Raw genomic sequence first — 18,813 nt, 5'->3', positions numbered from 1 at the left:
CAAAAAATTCAAGTGCAAAGTGCTTGCAGCTGGGTCAGGACAATTCTGCACATGAGTACAGGCTGGCAGAGGAGGTGACCGAGGGCAGTCCTGTGGAGAAGAACCTGGGAGTCCTCATGGATGTAAAGCTGAAGATGAGCTAGCACTGTGCACTCAGAGCCCAGAAAGCCAACCACATCCTGGGCTCCAGCAAAAGCATCATGGCCAGGAGGGCAAGGGAGGTGGTTCTCCCACTCTGCTGTGCCCTGGTGAGACCCCTCCTGGAGTGCTGCATCCAGCTCTGGAGTCCTCAGCATAAGACATGGACCTGTTAGAGCAGGTCCAGAGCAGGGTCACAGAGATAAGCCAAGGGCTGGAGCATCTCTCCTATGAAGACAGGATGAGAGCTGGCGTTGTTCAGCCTGGAGAAGAGGGAGACTTTAGAGTGGCCTTCCAGTACCTAAAATGGACATATAGAAAGGAGGGAGAGAGGCTTCTTATACAGGCAGATAGTGACACAACAAGGTGCAATGGTTTTAAATCGAAAAAGGGCAGGTTTATATTAGATGTTAGAAAGAGATTCTTTATTAAGGGGGTGGTGAGGTACAGAAACAGGTTGCCAGAGAAGCTGTGAATACCCCACCCCCATAAGTGTTAAAGGCCAGGCTGGATGGGGCTCTGAGCAACCTGATGTAGTGCATAGCATCTCTGTCCATGGTGGGGGTTTGGAACTGATGACCTTTAAGTCCCCGTCCAACCCAAACCATTCTATGATTCTAAAATGGTCTGGCAAATATTCAGGAACTCAGATGAGAGACGGCATAAAAGCACTATTACATTTTGGTACTCCAAAAACCCAGAAGACACTGAGAAACCCACTCATAGGTGTCACAATATTACATTTTTTCTGAACTGTTTATTTCCTTTTAAAGAGATTTTCACTGCAATGGCAACTGAAATGGATGTCCATGTTTCTGCCCCACAAGACATAAGGAGTAGCAGTTGCAGCAATACAAAACCAAAAAAGACTGCACTTCCATACTGATCTGTCTAATCCCTTCTCCAAAGTCATTGTTCTTAGTAGCTGATACATGCAAACAAATAAAATTTCTACCAAATGCATTTTAAATGGGAAGGCACGTGTGATGTGCTCCGCCTGGAGGAGGGATGCAACGCAGTCTGTCAGTCACTGTGAGATTGGTATTCATAAGCAGCTGATTCCAATTAGCAGATTTAGACAAACAGGGTAATGGCTGTGAGTACCAATGGCACTCTTCACTTTGTCTGTTTTCACAGAAAGCCAGGCTCGCTCGAATCCGCGCAGCGAAGAGTGGGAGCGCTAATGCCTACATGCAGAGCAAACGAAATGGCTTGCTGAGTAACCAGCTGCAGCAGGTAATGTTTGTGTTCCCTCCACCTCTGGAGTAACCACTTAATGACAGCCCAGCAGTAGTTTATTCTACTTATCACCAGGGTGAGTCAGCTTGGGGCTTTGGGCACTCTGTCTTTAGAGGTGGATTAAAGAAGGATAAACTGGACAATTACTACTGTTAAAGGAAGTTGTGAGAATCGATGGTGGGGTATTAAGAGTTGAGGGAAATGTCCAGATAGAAATGCTGGATTCAATGTAACCCATATTTTTGGAGTTAGATGTTGTAGAAGAACTCATTAAGGAAAGTACAGAGCGTTTGCCTCTTAGGAAGTGGCTTGGATTTATCTCACTTGGCTTTAAAAAGGTAGAACATGGGTGACAAAACCAGGTTCTATCATCAGGTAGAACATGGGTGACAAAACCAGGATCTATCATCAGCAAAGGAAAAGGCAGCTCTTGAATATGTTTGCAGAGAGGGGTGTCGCAGAGTGAAGTGTTCCCTCGAAGCACCTCCTTGGGTTTAAGGATGTTGGTGATTACCTCAAATGCATTATAATCTAAAGTTATCTGGAGTAAATTCCCTGCTCACCCCTGCCACAGAAGCCAGGACCAGCAGCTGGGACTGGGATCCACTGTGACCCACACTTCTGGGAGACAGCCCCTTGGCTGCTCAAAGCTGTACCCAGCTGAGAAAGCCTGCAGACAGAGTGGTTTTTAATCCCTGCCATTTTCTGGCATGGAGGCTATTCCCTGAGGAACACAGGAAGGCTTTTATTCCTCTGTGCCCTTTCTGTTCAATACATGTTAGACAGCCGGATACTTAAACATATAGCCAGAAGAGGAGGAAGTGGCTGTCTGTCTATCTGCCCTGTCTAGCACGAGAGATGAGGAGTCAGAGCCCTTGTTTCCTCTTCTGCTTGAAAGAGCTCAAATATTTGAATCAAAAAGACCCCAAATAGCTTAATTACCATGCAGATATCCCATGGTTGAATTGTATTCTTTTCTATTATCCCACTTCCTCCCCTATTTAGTTTTTTGCTTTCTAGTGAATAATTATGAAAGCAATTAATAAACAGTGGTTGCTTTCTACTTAATTCTTCATTCTATGTCAGTAACATTTGCTATACACTTTCTAAACCCAGTAGATTGGGATCACTGACATGAATTTTTGTGTAAGCAGCAATACCACAAATTCTTTAGTGCTATGAAATGATCCTGGGAGGACAGCTATTTTTAGTTTTCTTCAAATGAGGCACATTCTCAGGAAGAACAAATATTTTACTGTAGCTTAAATTGATTAAAATTTTAAACGTGTTGATCCAACATTCAAAGCTTATGTGTTGATTGCACTTGTAAATGGTACTATTTTATCCATGCATAAAAGATCTAAGATGAAAACATTTAGAAGGAGGTGCAAGGGAAGGAAAGAAAATAGTTTGATTTTTAAAAAAAGCAAAAGCAAATTAAGGTGCAAAATAATTTTTGGTATACTTTGTAGACGAAGCGTTGCAGTTATGCTGCCATGTACGAGACAGATTAGTCCTGATCAAATATTTGGATAAGAACCCTCTTGTTCAAAACTGAGAATAATACAGAGTTTTATGTATCAACAGTCCTCCAATGAAGAAGAACAGGCCTTTGTTGGCAAATCTGGCTCTTCCTTTGAAACACAGCACCACCACCTGCTTCACTGCCTGGAAAAAACTACGGTAAGAAAAGGGAGCTGTGTTTTCCTGAGAATTGCAACAGCAGCCTAGTTTTGAATGTTTCCAGCTCTCTCTTCTAATTAATGAGCCTTTATATTAAAGCAGCTAGCTGAGAAGAAAAGCCATTTTATCTTCTTTTAAGGCCTTATACCCAATGCATATAAATAACAGAGAGATATAACTTCTGCTATATTTGGTGGAGATCACTGTGAAAATCCTTCTGCTTTTTCTCCAACAAAAAAACCCAAAAATAAAACCACAAATACCCCCCCCCCCAAAACAAGCAAACAACATAGACTTAAAATTTTTTCCACAACAAATGTTGCTAAATTTTGATGAATTAAAACCTGATATATGTGTGGAATTTAATGTTCTCTTTTTGACAGCATGTCTTTGAAATAAAAGGGCCCAGTTGCTATGTCAATTAGCAATACATCACCCATATGCTTGTTGTGCTTATGTCTCCTCCATTCTTCCTTTAGAAGTATTAATTTTATAAAATGTGCTGTAGGACAGAATATCTTACTTCCTATTCAGAACACACTGTGGTTTCTCTTGCTAAGATTCTTGCTGGGTCCTTTTGAAACATTTTTGAGACATTTTGTACCAGAACCTGATAATAGCAATTTGCCTTTAAAATTTTTCCACAGTAGAATATTGCAAACATATTTAAAAATCTGAGTAATAACCACAGGTCCTGTCAAACTTTCATAGAAATCATGGAAAAAAATTTCTATTCATTCATTTCATCACCTCCCAAAGTTTCACCTTTCCTCTAATCATAATGGAGGAGTCTGTCCACCTTTTTTTTTTTCTCTTAAAAAAATGAAGTCTATAAGCAAGTATTATCTTGTTTCTTGAATCTACATTCTTCTTTCCTTCTGTTGGGTTCTGCTACTGACCCTGAGTTCCTATGATATATTAACACAAAAAATATATGCAGCAAGTTCCAAGCTGTATTCTGGAGATGATGCATTCCTAAAATTTCAGTGGGAACTTGATATTTTGAGCCCTCAGCATTTGGAATCTGGCAAGTTTCTGGTTCATTGTAGAACAGGATGGATGGTGTGTCTTCTTGAGGCTCTCACCATCCTTTGTGGTATAACCATCATGACACTGAGAAAAGGCATATTTTCTCTTTTCTGTCACTGAAAAGTCAACAGTATTTCACTCACCCTCAGAAATGCAGAGTGGGCAATGTTATGGAATTCTGGGAAGATTGCATTAATAATGAAACTAATTGCACAAAAAATATATTTTACAAATTACTTTTAGCTAATTTAGGAACAGTTAATTAATAAGTATAATTAAATCAATTAACTTGTGCCATTATAGCATTTCAAAATGTTTCAACTCTATATTAAAAGTACAGTCAATAAAACTCTTTAATCATTGCTCCATAAAGGTTTTAGGAAGCACAAAATTACTTTTAATCAGATAAATAACAGAGTTCTTGGCAAACATATTGCAAGCGCCTGAATGTAATCTCACAAGAGCAATTAGGTTATTTTTCTCTCTGAATTTTTTGCCTACTGTGTGATCATGTTCAAAATCTTGATTGTGACTGACATATGCCTTATGAAAGTCACTTGTCAAGCAAGTTCTTTTTTTCCTTGTCACTTGAAATTTACATTCTGCAACACCTCTTAATTCACACAAACTTATGTCTGAGCGAAGAACAAGAAAAATGGAAATAAAAATGTTATGCTTATAAAGGTGTTTGCCATTTGTCGCAAACACTTGGCCAGAGTTGTTACTCTCTTCACTTGGTTCACATATTTTATATTGGCCCCATATGGCAATTCTGAAAAACATCAGCACCTTTCCAATTAGAGCAAATTTTTTTAGGGGAAAAGTAATTGACCTCATTCTAATACACAAAAATGCAACAGTCTGACAAAATTGATGTGAGACTGAGTAGAGTGTAAAACAATCCACAAAATGCTCCTTAAAAAATTCCTCTAAAACATTGTTGGGATATTCAGACTAACTCCAGCAGTAAATGGAAAGAGTTTTCTTGAAAAAGGAGGCTTTCTCAAACTGCATGCAAACATATTTCAATCTCTGCTTAGTTTTAAATAAGTATAAAAACTTCTCCCACTCCCCTGCATCTCCTCCCCTCCCTTGCCACCATAAGCAACACCACTATTTCACACTCTTTTGCACACATAGAAAATGTGGGAATTGTGGATGGGTGTGAAATACTCCCTAATTACTTGATTAATTAATGTAAACTGGTTATTTGAGTGGATTTGGATTCATCTTTGCGACCACCCTATAAAACTACTGTCTTTCCAGGGACCAAGTGAAGACTGCATGAATAAAGAGGACTTCATTTGACTAAAATGCTCAGTCCTCTAAACTGCTTTTCATACATCCATCTACAGTAATTAGGAACTTTTTGGATACTTTTAAATAACTATCTCATCTCCTTTAATCAAAATTGTTTGTTTAATTTTTTTTTTCTTTTAGATAGATGCATACCTCAAATAATGTTGTTTTGGATCCTAATTTCTGAGATGTAATTCAAAAGGAAGTCTTATAAACTTATCTGGAAAATAATTATTAATTTTATTATATTATAGTTCAATATAATAAATCTTATTAATTTTCAACTGACATTTACAGTGTTTACATAAGCACCACTTGCATTTTATTAATAAACATAATCCTCTATTTTGTGGCACTTCAGATATTGTACAGATATTTATAATGCAAACTACATTACAACCACACGGTATATTGCAAAATAATTTGGATTAACATTTTCTTGTTAATTTTGTTCCAGTGTTTACATTTGTATTGGTATTCAGCCCAGACTAATATGGGCTAAACACTATAATCAAGAATAAGCTAACTTTCCCAGTTTATCCACTTGTGTCAATTCAAGCCGTTAAACAATCACGATTAATACGTTCACTTCAATTATCTTTCTGTGCGTGCTTTGTCCCTTTGTCGGACTCCTCTGGGCTAGAACCACGAGTTTGTGGATGAGCAAGTCTACGAAGAGAGCTGCATGGAGGTTTCCACGGTGAACAGGCCCCCGAGCCACAGCCCCTCGCTGTCGTCGCAGCCCGGCGTGACCAGCACGTGCTGCTCGCGGCGGCACAAGAAGACGTACCGCATCCCCAACACCGCCGCCAGCGGCAGCCGCCCCGGCAGCGTGCAGGAGCTCAGCACCATCCAGATCCGATGTGTGGAGAGGACACCCCTGTCTAACAGGTACCTCCTGTGCACTGGCACACCCAGAGCTGGGGCCCCCGGCTTTGTTAGGGAACTGATGCAAAGGTGCTGTGGCCTCTGTAGGCAGGCAGCGAGGCTGAAGATGAGAGTCCAGTACCCATCTAAAAAGAGGAACTGGTGCTGAAATAGTCTGTGCTTCCTTTGCTTCAAGCTTATTCCAAAATCATAAAATAGTCTCTCTCTCTATCCATTTCTGCCCTCTCAGGCCCTCCTCACTAACTACCGTGCCCTATTTGCAGCATCCAGGGACCCCATGTAAAATAGAGCACCAAATATTCTATGCTGTGGACAAGTGCATAAAAAGAAAAATTTCAGATAGAAAAATGTCCAATTCCGATAGTACAAGATGAGCAAGTGCTCTGTCTGTCCCTTCTTGGTTCAGAGGCACATGAAATGAGACTTCCTTGCATTTCTGCAGAGCAGAGAAATAAAACTGATTCCCAGAGTCCTAAGTATAATAGTCATAAGGAAGACTCTTCTAAATAAAAAAATATGAAATGGATAAGGAAAATGTGTTTCCTAGTTTGAGGAGTTATTACAAAAGTTAGGAGAGTGCAGTTTAAGAGTCTGTAATTTATTGAATGTCCCTGTACTCTCAAAAGTAAAGTATTCAGCTTTCATATATATCCAAATATCACCTCTGAAAACACAGCAGAGGTCCCAGGAGATGAAGAAGTGTTTTCTATTGATCTCACACATGCCACCCTTTAATACAGAAGTATTTTCAGTACAAGTTGCTATAGAGATTGTCTTGTTAAGCTACATTTTGAATAGCTTCCTTTGTATAGTTACTACATTTGGATTTCACTTCCCTGAACAATCCAACAGCTTGGAACTCTTGAAACTACTGAAGTTTTTCAGCTGTCATGCCATGAAACCTCCTGGCCAGCACAAAGCTCAAATCTATCTTAGTTTTTCAGTAAATATTCTGCCTGGATCCATTCTTTTTCTGCTAGAGGACTTGCCTGCACCATACTTCCAGATGCCATGTATATAAAACAAAAAGCACCAGCTTTATGCTAGAAAACAAAAACACAAGCACAAAATGCTGGTTTCACCTTGAAATAGTCTGAATTTTTCAATTCTTTTACTACGGGGAGGTACTGCAGCAACTCCATGAGCATATTAACACAAACTTAATTACTGCATGTAATAGAGTGCCCTACTATTGAGTAAACAGAATATACACAGAATCACAGAACCACTACAGTCGGAGAAGACCTCCAAGATCAGTTATTAACCTGGCACCATCATGTTCACCACTAAACAACATTTCCTAGAGTCACATCTACATTCCTTTTGAACATTTCCAAGGGTAGTGAGTAAACCCCTTCCCTTGGAAGCCTGTTCCAATGTCTGACAGCCATTTCAGTGAAGAAACTATTCCTAATATCCTTATTAGGACATAATGTTAAATAAGCATGGTATTGAGGAATATGCAGGAGACTTGGTCTGGCCCTTAGATTCCAGTTTTCTGCATAGTAAGCAACTGGGCTATGCTAGCTTTGCAATGGTTCCCCTGTTCAGAAACACAGGTGGTTGGCTGAGAGGTGCTGAAAAGGTGGGAAGGAAGGAAGGAAGGGAGAAAGGGACATGGACATGAGCACAGCCACGGACCACCTGCTGCTGGGATACAGAGCCATGGGGTGGTGCTGCTCTGCACTCAGCGCTCTCCAGTGAGGTGGGATGGAGATGGCTGGCTCAGGGAATGGAATCAGGCTCAAGAGGTTTTTGGTAACATGGACTTTCATTCTTCATGGATTTTTGTTTCTTCCTCCAGCCGTTCCAGCTTAAATGCCAAAGTGGAAGAGTGCGTTAAACTAAACTGTGAGCAGCCTTACGTCACTACAGCAATAATCAGCATCCCGACACCTCCAGTCACCACACCTGAAGGAGATGATAGGCCAGACTCTCCCGAGTACTCGGGAGGAAACATTGTCAGAGTATCTGCATTATAAAACAAAGAATTATTTATAAATTAGCATAAAGACCACTTGCAAGCTGAGCTCGAGCAGTGCAAAACGAGTCGTGAGGAATGAGAGAGCTGACAAAGACAACGCCCCTTGACGAGTGTGCCAGCGGCCGCAGAGCAAGAGGTTCAGGAGAAACGAACTTTGTGGGTTTTGGTGTCATAGGGTGTGAACCAAAAGGAGTTTCTTACCCCCTGTCCGAACTGATGCGCGGTGGAATCTTCTGTGACCATCCTGACTTACTATATGAGCACAATGAAATGTCCCCATTGATGCTTCTTCTTATCATGAAAGCTCTTTTTAGAAAAAAACACAAACGAAAAAATAGAAACCTGTGTTCCTGCTGAATGCAAAACAACAAGAAACATTTTGATAACATGTCTTTTTTTTCTCTGTTAATAAACCACAAACTTGTTGAAGAACTGTCAAAAAATGAACGAGAAAATGCTCATATGAAATATGTTTGTACTGACTGAAAGAACTACAACCATAATGCATGCTGAAATTATTTGAAGCTGTGATCTCAGTTTACTTTTGTTGTTTTTCAGATTAGGCATGATAAAATAATACTGTAGAAAGGGGCATTTCCGTGCACTTACAACAAGCTGATTGTTAATGTTCCATGGTAGTTGTACAAATAACTTCCCTTCGAAAAATGCAGTATTTCTTACTCAAACACTCATTAGTGAACTAAAGGTGTTCAGTTAGTTCAATATTTACTATTGTTTTATCTTGCTTCCTAGGTACTGTTACAACTGCAATAAGTCATTGTACACCTGTTGTATCAGGAATCAGGATTTTTTTAAGGTATTTTACACAACTTCATCTACACTATAAACTTCTAATGGCAAACATTTAAATAATCTTACAGCAAAACTGTGCACCACAAATTGCTATTCAGTCATTGCTCCTTTTGTTCACTTTTCTCTATTTCTCTGACACTTCATTGCCCACTCCAACATAACTGTATCATTTGGGATTTCAAGGACACTGATGAATCAACAGTCCATTCTTCCATAGACAATTTGTCTACTTCTGTATTTTCAGAGCAGCAAACTTCTTGTCACAGTTAACTGCTACAGGAGCTATCCTATTTGAATTAAAATTACCACAAATGCGTTTTGGGGATCAGCTAACGCCTGTCTCCAAATGTTGCTTTCTTACATTCTGCAGCATCCAGAGTATTAGCTACACTGGAAGACACTGAATGACATTCGGTAAAAATGATGGCTAAATTCTTTTTGTAAACTTGCACCTTAAAACTTGTTTGAGAATTTATATTGTGTGAAAAATATTCAAATACCTAAGAACAATGATAGAATAATGGATTGAGTCCCAAAGCTGTAAAAATATAAATGATTTCAATTGGAATTTGCCTACATGGGCAGGCCCAAAAGCTAATATGAAGGCTTTACAAGTTAAGGCTTCTTGGCTTCATTTATAAAAGACATTGATATTACCAGAAACCTTTCTGATAAAACAGTGTAGTTTTTCTTCATGACAGTACATTAGATGTATCATAATGCTTCTTATATTCATGACAGACCATACATCATATACATCAAATATACACGGAATATGTGCATATCAATACATACATATATACATCTAAAACACTGGATCAGAAATAATTGCATGTCTGCAAAATAAAATATGCATATAAATCAAAACGCTCAGTGCATTAGATGCCATTACAATAAATGATTAACACAGTTATTTAATAGTTTGAGTAGTGTATGTTTCAGTATAGTATTTGCTAGCATTCTACTGACCTGAAAATTTACATTAAAATACCCACTAAAAACTGAAACTTGCTGATGATACACTTTTTCTTGCACACAAATACTGGTCTTTCTCTCTACCTGTCAACAGTGAAGAGTAGATGATAGACTATCATGCTACAGTGTATACACCAAAATACAGCATCACATATTAGAATTAAACTGCAAGTAAAAAGAGTAGATAATTCCATTCATTACTCTTTTATCTTACCATTTACTTATTCTGAAGTTAATGCAGTTTTGGCTAATTTGCAATTAACTTCCCATTTTTTTTTTCAAATTAGAAGGATTTACTCATTGTAAACTGAGCTTCTCCATTTCTTCCAAACAGCAGAAGCACGGGCTGTGCTCTGAGCCAGAGGAAGGGCTCCTTCTGAACAGCCCTGCCTACATCCATTTCCCAGCACTGCTCTCTCTTCCACCCTGCAGCACATCTGCTGACGCTGGCAGGTTACATAAACTTTAGTGGATTTAAAGGAGAGACAGAACACATCAGAGTTTTTACTTGCATCCTATTTCCACACATGGTTACTCATACTTGGTCCCCACCTTTTGCCAAACATTTATTGATATAAAAACTGCCTTGATGTCAGCAAACTGCAACAACTTCTTTATGCCACATGGTACTTCATGACTAGTTATATCAGCTGAATAATGCAAAGGGGCAGTTACTAAACCTTCTTTGGTACAGACTACACACAACCCAGGAAACCTACTGACTCCATCAGGTCATGTGTCTTTTAAAAGCTCTTTATTCTCCTGTTCATAGGCTCTAGAAAGAACCCACTACAGCAATACACTTGCATAACAGTTATACCCCCGAAGCAACTTGTATTTTCATTTTTAAAATGCAGCTTAAGAGATAATTTAGTATGATTTTTCAGAATTCCAGTCCTGTGTCCTATTTCCATATGTCACACGCAAAACCATTAATTTATTCTGAATTTGGGAAATACACATTTTTTTGGTGTTTTAGGTGATTTAAATGCTGTTTTGGTAGTGAATGACTGTTGATGACTGTGTAAAATGCATCTGTACTGTACATGAAATGTAATTATTTCTGTGTATCATACAAAGAAACCAAGGTTGTTGTTTTGACAATTTTGTTTGACAGTCATATATCGTATTTTGGAAGGCAGCATAATACACGTGTTATGCTGAATAAATAGACATTTGAGGAATATTTAAATAAAACATCTGCATGCTTGAATGGGTCAACTTGGTTTTGCAATAACTTATTAATGAAACTATTTTTCCCCTCTAATAATTTGGAAGGAACACAATCTGGAGTCAGCAAATGTCCTAGACAGTAATTCCAGGCAAGATGTGAGTTTATCTAAACTATACTAGAGCCATCAAGACCAGGATGCCACTGCTCCACTGCAGAGTTGCCCTTCTCCTGAGGGACCAGGCATCACCTTTCCCTTCTCAGCTTGCAGCAGCAGAGAAAATTGGAGCAGCAAATGGTCTGAACATTTCCAGCCATATGAACTCCACCTCTTTATCTGTACTTTAAAAAATGTCCCTTATGTACATCCAAAAAACAAATTGTTCTGCTGAACTTCTCATACCTGGTATCAAATTCCCTTGATAAAATATTAGTGCACAGAGAACATCAAACTCATTTTGTAGCCTGAGAGCAGGTAGCAACTCACCTTGGATCCCTAATGAAGGGCAACTAGGTACAGATGATGTTGATCAACCCTGGCACACCTGATGGGTGCCTCTGCAAGGAGCTCACTGCTCTGGGGGCTGGGGAAAGATAACAGATAACACCTGACTGTGAACTATCCCACAGCATTTCTGAGAACAACTGTCCTCTCATAAAATAACTACAGAAGGCAAACTGAAAACACACTTTACATTTGGGAGTTGTGGATATACTCCTGGTGGAAGCACCTTGGCTACCCAGAGAAGGCTTTCACCACGGAGAATCCGGTGCAGCCTCAGCTGCTGCAGAGAGAAGGGGGCCTTCAGAGAGGAAGCTGATCTGGAGGGGGACAAATTACTGAAGCCACAGGATCATTACATTTTGGGCAGGGAGCATGGTTAGGAGACCCACCAGGGCTTTATTTTACAGCTGACTATGGGAATATTTTAGGACCATCACCTGATCTAGAGGGGCCATCAGCTGATGGGATATACAAATGTGTGGCTAAAAGAGTAGGAGGGTCAGGAGTGAACACTGTACATAGACTGGCAATGTCCAGCAGATATATGGAATTGTCCAGCAGCTTAGTTCCTTACCTGCCTATATCATCTAGTTGTCTACTTTATGCACAAGGAACAACTGAAGTGGAGGAGTGCTGAATAAAAAGGAAGTGGATGTATAAAAATCCTCAAAAGTTTAGGACATCACTATTTTTTAATGGGAAGTAGTCAATCATACACAAGTTGGAAAGTTTTAGATACAATCTCACTTCAACAATAGCATTTTGCATTAATTAAATGCAATGCTTGTGGTGGGCTGACAATACTGGCAGGATGCTAGATGTCCACCAAAGCCACTCTATCTGTTCCTTTCTCAGTTGGACAGGGAAAAGAGAATAGAAAAAAATAATATATCTTGGGCAGGGAGAGATCACTCACTGACTGCTGTCATAGGAAAAACAGACTTCACTTGGTGCAATTTATTACCAATCAAATCCAAACAGGGTAATAAAAAATAAAACATCTTTCCCCCATCCTTCCCTTTTTCCCAAGCTCAGTGTTATTCCTGAACTCTACCTCCTCCTCAGGGAGACAGGAAATGGGGTCTGTAGTTCAATGTGTGTTTTCAGATGCTCCCTCCCCCTCCCATGAAGGGCTCCTCACACTCTTCACATGCTCCAGTATGGGGTCCCTTCCATGGGAGATGGCTCTCCACAAACATCTCCAAGGAGAGTCCTTCCCATGGACTGCAGTTCTTCATGAACTGCTCCAGTGTGAGTCCCCCACAGGGTGACACACAGCTGCCCTCAGACCTGCTCCAGCATGGGTTCCTCGCTCCACAGGTGCTGCCAGGAGCCTGCTCCAGCAGGGGCTATGCACAGGGTCACAGCTTCCTTCAGGCACCCACCTGCTCTGCTGTGGGGCTCCCCACGGGCTGCAGGTGGATCTCTGCTCCTCCATGGACACCCTGTCGCACCATGGCTGCACCACTGGCTGCAGGGGAACCTCTGTGCTGATGCCTGGAACACGTCCTGCCCTTCCTTCTTCACTGACCTTTGTGTCTGCAGAGCAATTGCTCTCAGTCCTCTCTCCAGCTGCACTTGCTGTTGCCACAACCACTTTTTCTGCTTCTTAAATAGCTATCCCAGAGGTGTTACCCCTGTCACTGAAGAGCTCAGCCTTGGCCAGCAGTGGGTCTGTGCTGGAGCTGGTTGGCTCTCTGTCAGACACAGAGGAAGCTTCTCAGCTTCTCACAGAAATCACCCCATAGCCTCCCCACTACTGTGCCATGCAAACCCTTAGTGTTCCAATGTTGTAAGACTTTAATGATCTCTGCTTTTCTGCACAGTTTACAGAATCACAGAATATTCTGAGTTGGAAGGTACACACAAGGACTAAGTCCAACCCTTAAGTGAATGGCCCATATGGGGATTGAGCTTGCAGCCTTAGCATTATTAGCACCATGCTCTGAGACCAAATCCAATGCTTTCGCAATAAAAACTTTCAAAGCTATTTATAAATCCCTTCCTCCACCACATTTAACTATATAGTTGCTGTGACCAACAGCCTCTCTTTTTACTATTCATTCTTTACACATTCCCTTATATTCATATATGCTTTTACAAAATGAAAAGCTATAAAGAAGAAAATATAGCTCTTTCCTTCTAAAAATCTTGTCATACAACCCATTGGCAGATGAATCAATACCAGGACCAGAGGCAAGGGCCAGAAATAGTGATCTTTGCCTCCTAAAAGCATGCTCAGCCCCACAGCAACAGGCACAGTCCCACTGACTTGGTACAGTCACTGGGCTGAACACAAAACTTGGTGCTGGCAGGAAGTGACCCCTTTTTCTGATACAGTTGCACTCCTTGAGTGCTCTCTGAAAAATGTTAAGGAGCATCTCTGTAGTTGTTTGCTGCAACAAGATTTAGTTCATTGTACTTCAGGCTGCAGAGAACAAAACCACACCACCCTTCTCCAAGTACTCCTGTAAAATCGAGGAAAACAGAAAATAAGAGGAAGTAGTTTGCACTGCCTCAAGTATCTCTAAATGTTCCTGTCTTGCCAAGCAGCCTCTCTCCTACTTAGATTCTAAAGCTCTACAGGAAAAGAGCAGGCTCACCACAGCCTAGCCAATTAATTTTAAGGCTCTTTGAAGAAGCCCTAGAAAAACAGGCACCTCACAGCCTGAGCAGTCAATGAAAAAATTCTTGAAGTGTTCCAATTTGCAGATGAGACCTATTTCTGCAAATGTGGTTAAATACTCAAAATAGAAATATTCTTTCCCAGAATGAGACAGGCTCAGGATTTGGGTAGCCAAGTCCAAGTGAGGTTTTCCTGACTGCAATGTTCATTGCTGTGGAGGTCCATAAACACTGCTTTGGGAAGTTGGCTCTGTGTCTAAGGAGGCCTCCCCAAAGCAATCCCTCTGCTGTTAAAGAAACCTGACTACACCTGAAGGCAGTGCTTCCTCACACCCAGAGAGCTTAAAACCAAATGACCCGGGCTCTAAGTATCTCTAAATCCCAACACAATCCCCTAGCTTTGTTCCTTGATGAGCTCTAACCCATCCAGGCTAGAAGATACACAGGCAACCCCCATGAGAGTCTGAACAGTCCTTGTATGGAAAGACTAGCAATATTTGAAGCATGGCTTCCAGAGACATTCCTGGGGTAAAACTCTAAGGGCTGAGGTTTACTGGAAAAAGGGAATTTTATATTTCTTTTTACATTACTTAAGTGAAATTCCCTCCATTCAGCAGTAATTCACTGCCAAATGTAGCTGTGTACATGTAATCCATAATCAAAATTCCACAATTTGTGGTTTGCATGGACTTCTTTTGGTTTTTAAACAGGGGCAAATGATGACTCAATGCACTGTGTAGCACCCTGGTCCCAGCAGCCCTCTGAAGCCTGGAGTTTCTCTGCACTCAGACTTTGTCAGACACCTGCTCCTTAGCAGGAACCTCACCCTTAGCCTAAGGCAACGCTACCCAGGCTGAGCAGTGGGAGGGTGGAACTCAGCTCTGCCCAAGCACAACATAAGAAAATATTCCTGACAAAGACACTCCAAGCAAAATTTTGGGATAGTCTCTCCTTTTATCTTCTTTTTAGCTCCCAGAATAAGTATTAGCATCTATAGAAGTACAAAAGCAGAAAGGTTATCTTGCTTGCAAGAGTACCCTTGAAATAATTATATCCAGAAGCAGACTGCTGAAAAGCAAACAGGCCACAACTGAAGTGCTTAATTTCATAAGCCCTTAAGAAGTTTTCTCAGAAGCAATAAAATAAATTTAAAAAAAGACAAAGAAAATGACACTAACATTGCAGTTTCTTTCTCCACATCAGAGTAAGTGGAATGGGTAAGTCAAATTAACTCACACTAGCAGGAGGACCTTCCCAATGCCCATCCAAAGCACTCCCACTCTACGACAAAAAAACCCAAAAGCCATTACAGAATTTAAGAGAAAAGTAATTTTATTGTCTACCAAATCACACCTTGCTTTCTTTTTTCTTTTACAAATTCCAAAACAAATGAACTAATTTTTTAAATGTAATATTATGTAAAAAGCCCATTTGCCACAAACTACTATACTCAGTGGAACAAATATATATTTCAAGAGCGTGGCCAATTGTAAAAATAATCCTATGACATAAACATTGATCATAAAAATACAGTAAAATGCACTTTCCCCACCTCAATAAATACAATTTAATCTGTTTCCAGCTGGCATTTTAAGCCACCAGAGAGTTCTTACTGAAGCACTCACCAAAGTAAAATTTTTTCTCATGTACTTTTACAATTATTGCAATAGCATCCAGAACTGTAAGCATTTTTCCTGCAGTCTTTTGTTTCTAGCTTCAGGGGAACCATGGACAGGAGAAAAGATTTATCTATAAAAATGTGCTACTCCCATATTGATTCCCATTTTGGAAAGAATGTTTAAGGTTTTCTTCCTTTTTACTAAGAAACAGTCCGCAGAACAAACTGTTTGAAGGAAGAATTCTCCAGAAAACTAAAATCTATTGTCCATAGCAATAGTTTTGTTTTCAATCCCTGTTTAATATATTTAAAACTAAAAAAACCATTATGTTAGATAAAAATAGAAGTTTTAGAACATCTTTAAGAACAAAAACTAAGATAAAGGTTTTGTTAGAAAAAAGAAAATCTCCCCCTTTTTACAAATCTTGCAAATTTTTTAATCCAAGTATTACCTTGAATTGTAGCTCTGCTTTCCATGCACACATGAAAACACACAATTATACATATATAGATCCCTGATAAAGACATTTTCCAAATGGCTTATTAAAAGTCAATTTGAGCTGAAGGCACATTTTGGTTTGCTCAAAGCACAGTTATTTCTTCAGAAGATGAGTATTTCTCTTCCCTTCCCATGATGCTTCCTTACAGGCTCAGTCTACCTGTGATTGAGTCAGTGTTTTACACTTCACACAGCTTGTGACAATGAGTATTACTGTGCCCAACTGAATGAGTGCCTTTTAAAAAATGAACACACAAAATTAACTCTTTTTCACAGCTGAGGACATGGCTAAGAGGCTGGCAACAGGCTCATCTTTCTTTGCTGGTCTCCTTGACTTCCATTCATGAGCTGGTTTCTAACACATAAGAAGACCGGTATATTTGATGGAACAGAAGTAACAGCAACAAAAAAAATCCTCTGTGACTTGGCAGGTTCATTGCATCACTTAGAGCTCTTCCATTTCAAAGTGTGTATTAAAGCTGTTTGCCATGGATGTATGTTCAAAGATCCTGGTCAGGCTTGGTTTCAGCAGCTCCATGGAATGACATGACAGCTCCTGCGAGGTATCACTCTTGAGTGCCATGATCTGATCTGCTCTGGGATCCCTTCTGTCATAGTACAGAGCCCACAGCAGGGTAACAGTGAGGATCATAGCCAGGATCTGCATTACTCCAACTGAGATTCCTAGGAACCTCAGCACTTGCAACTGCTTCGTCCCCCTCAAGAAAGTGTACATTTTTTTACCGCATCCCTGTAAAACAAAAATAGATTAAAAACCAGTCAGTAATATTTGGGTTGCAGTTCCCAAGGCTTAGCTCACCCTACCCACTGCTGTCTTTTCTGGCTCACAAGAATCTCTCACTTCCTTCAAACAATACTTTGAAAATTATTTTGCCTACTTTTTAACTGCTTCCATAATGCCAACTTTAAGTTTTCTTATACACAGAGACTTTCCTGAAAGATATCTGCGCTACTTTTCAGAAATCACTCAAAATTAATCTGAGTTACTATCAACTCTCACTAATTGTTAAAGAAACTCAACTGCTTTTGTGAAGGTTTAAAAAGCCTTTTTATTATCTTGTTTCTCTTTTTAAAGACCTTCAAAACTGTCAATTATTTTAAACTCTTTTAGATTTTTCCTACGCATAACACTACGCTCTAGAGCTAAAACAGTATTGTAGGAAAGATCTGTGGACCTGCGTAACCTTATCCGAAAACATCCCATGAAAATGATGTTAAAACGCTGTAAGCTGATGTTCACAGAAATGGAATTTAGCTCTTTCCAGACCTTCAAAGCAGGCTCCACAGTTTGCTTACATGGCCAACTAAGTACCACATAAGGCCTCAGAGAAGCTCCCAAGCCCATGTAAGGCTGCACGGATGCACGGAGAGGCAGCAGCTTTGGGAAGCGCTGCCTGGCAGTGCAAACTCAAGTTCCAGTGCTCGTCGCTCAGTAAGGGTGACGTGAGTCTCAGAGACAATAAAACCAAGGAGAGAGGGGCCTCTGCTACTCTGCACGGTGCTTATTCTCTATACTACGCTTTGCAGGGTTTCACAGCACACAACTATCAAAGCAACATAATAGCAAGGGGAAACTCAGAGCAACAAACTGGATGGGCACTGGTCCCAGACACACACATCAGGAATTCATCAAAATGGGCACTGTATTGAGGATGTTATTTTTTGCATTTACATCCTCCCTTCATATTTCGGATAGCTTTTCTAAGAAAATAAAGCAATCGATCAAAGTGATGGAATCTGAAGACAGGACATGATAAATAACATTTTTCAATCACACTTAAACTCGCCAAAGCCAATTTCCCCAAAGGCAATTTCAAACGCTACAGTCCTAGAAGCATTTGATGTAAGGTCCAATTTTTTGCCACACACACAGAATTCACACTGCAGTCAACAGATTTTCATTTAGGATGCAAAAAAAATTAATGTACTCTATGATAATTCTACCAGAATAAATTATAGGATCTCAATGTCTTTGCTTGTTTCATTGCTTCGTTTTCTAAACAGCAGCAAAGACACACAAAAAGGAGCAAAAATGCATTCTTTGAAATTAAAAAAAAACCAAAAAACAACACTGTAGCAAAAGCAATGTAATTGGAAGTGAGAGGGGACAGAAACTGTCACATTGGCCTCTTCTTTTCTCCAACCGGGAGGCAGTGGCAACGGTATCCCTAAATTACAGAGTTATATCTCTGTTAATTACAAAGAAACAGGCAGCATTGCAATACTTTTAACTTAGAAGAATGAAGGTGCAGGCGAGTCACAATGTAAAAATATTCCACCACGGCAATACTCACACTTCGTTTGTTACCTAGAGACCGGTTCCGAC

The 18,813-nt window shown here is 40.1% G+C and overlaps 2 protein-coding genes across 3 annotated transcripts in view; one reads left to right on the top strand and one right to left on the bottom strand.

Annotated features, from left to right (window-relative positions):
* KCND2 (potassium voltage-gated channel subfamily D member 2) overlaps positions 1-8,258 on the top strand; it is a gene marked incomplete at both ends in the record, with an annotated part of 260,384 nt that extends 252,126 nt beyond the window's left edge. The window contains 4 exons of the mRNA XM_084206329.1: positions 1,276-1,374; positions 2,965-3,060; positions 6,032-6,279; positions 8,081-8,258. Of these exons, the coding sequence (XP_084062455.1) occupies positions 1,276-1,374; positions 2,965-3,060; positions 6,032-6,279; positions 8,081-8,258 (621 nt within the window). The remainder of the gene's footprint in view (positions 1-1,275; positions 1,375-2,964; positions 3,061-6,031; positions 6,280-8,080) is intronic.
* Positions 8,259-15,663: 7,405 nt separating this feature from the next.
* TSPAN12 (tetraspanin 12) overlaps positions 15,664-18,813 on the bottom strand; it is a 40,746-nt gene continuing 37,596 nt past the window's right edge. For both annotated transcript variants that reach the window (XM_084205397.1, XM_084205396.1), the window contains exon 8: positions 15,664-17,217. In XM_084205397.1, the coding sequence (XP_084061523.1) occupies positions 16,912-17,217 (306 nt within the window). In that variant the 3' untranslated portion in view covers positions 15,664-16,911. The remainder of the gene's footprint in view (positions 17,218-18,813) is intronic.

This window comes from Fringilla coelebs, assembly GCF_963513975.1.
Source record: "Fringilla coelebs genome assembly, chromosome: 5".
Classification (NCBI taxonomy): Eukaryota; Metazoa; Chordata; class Aves; order Passeriformes; family Fringillidae; genus Fringilla; species Fringilla coelebs.
Note: the sequence above shows the minus strand (reverse complement) of the source record. Positions and strands in the feature narration are given on the sequence as shown.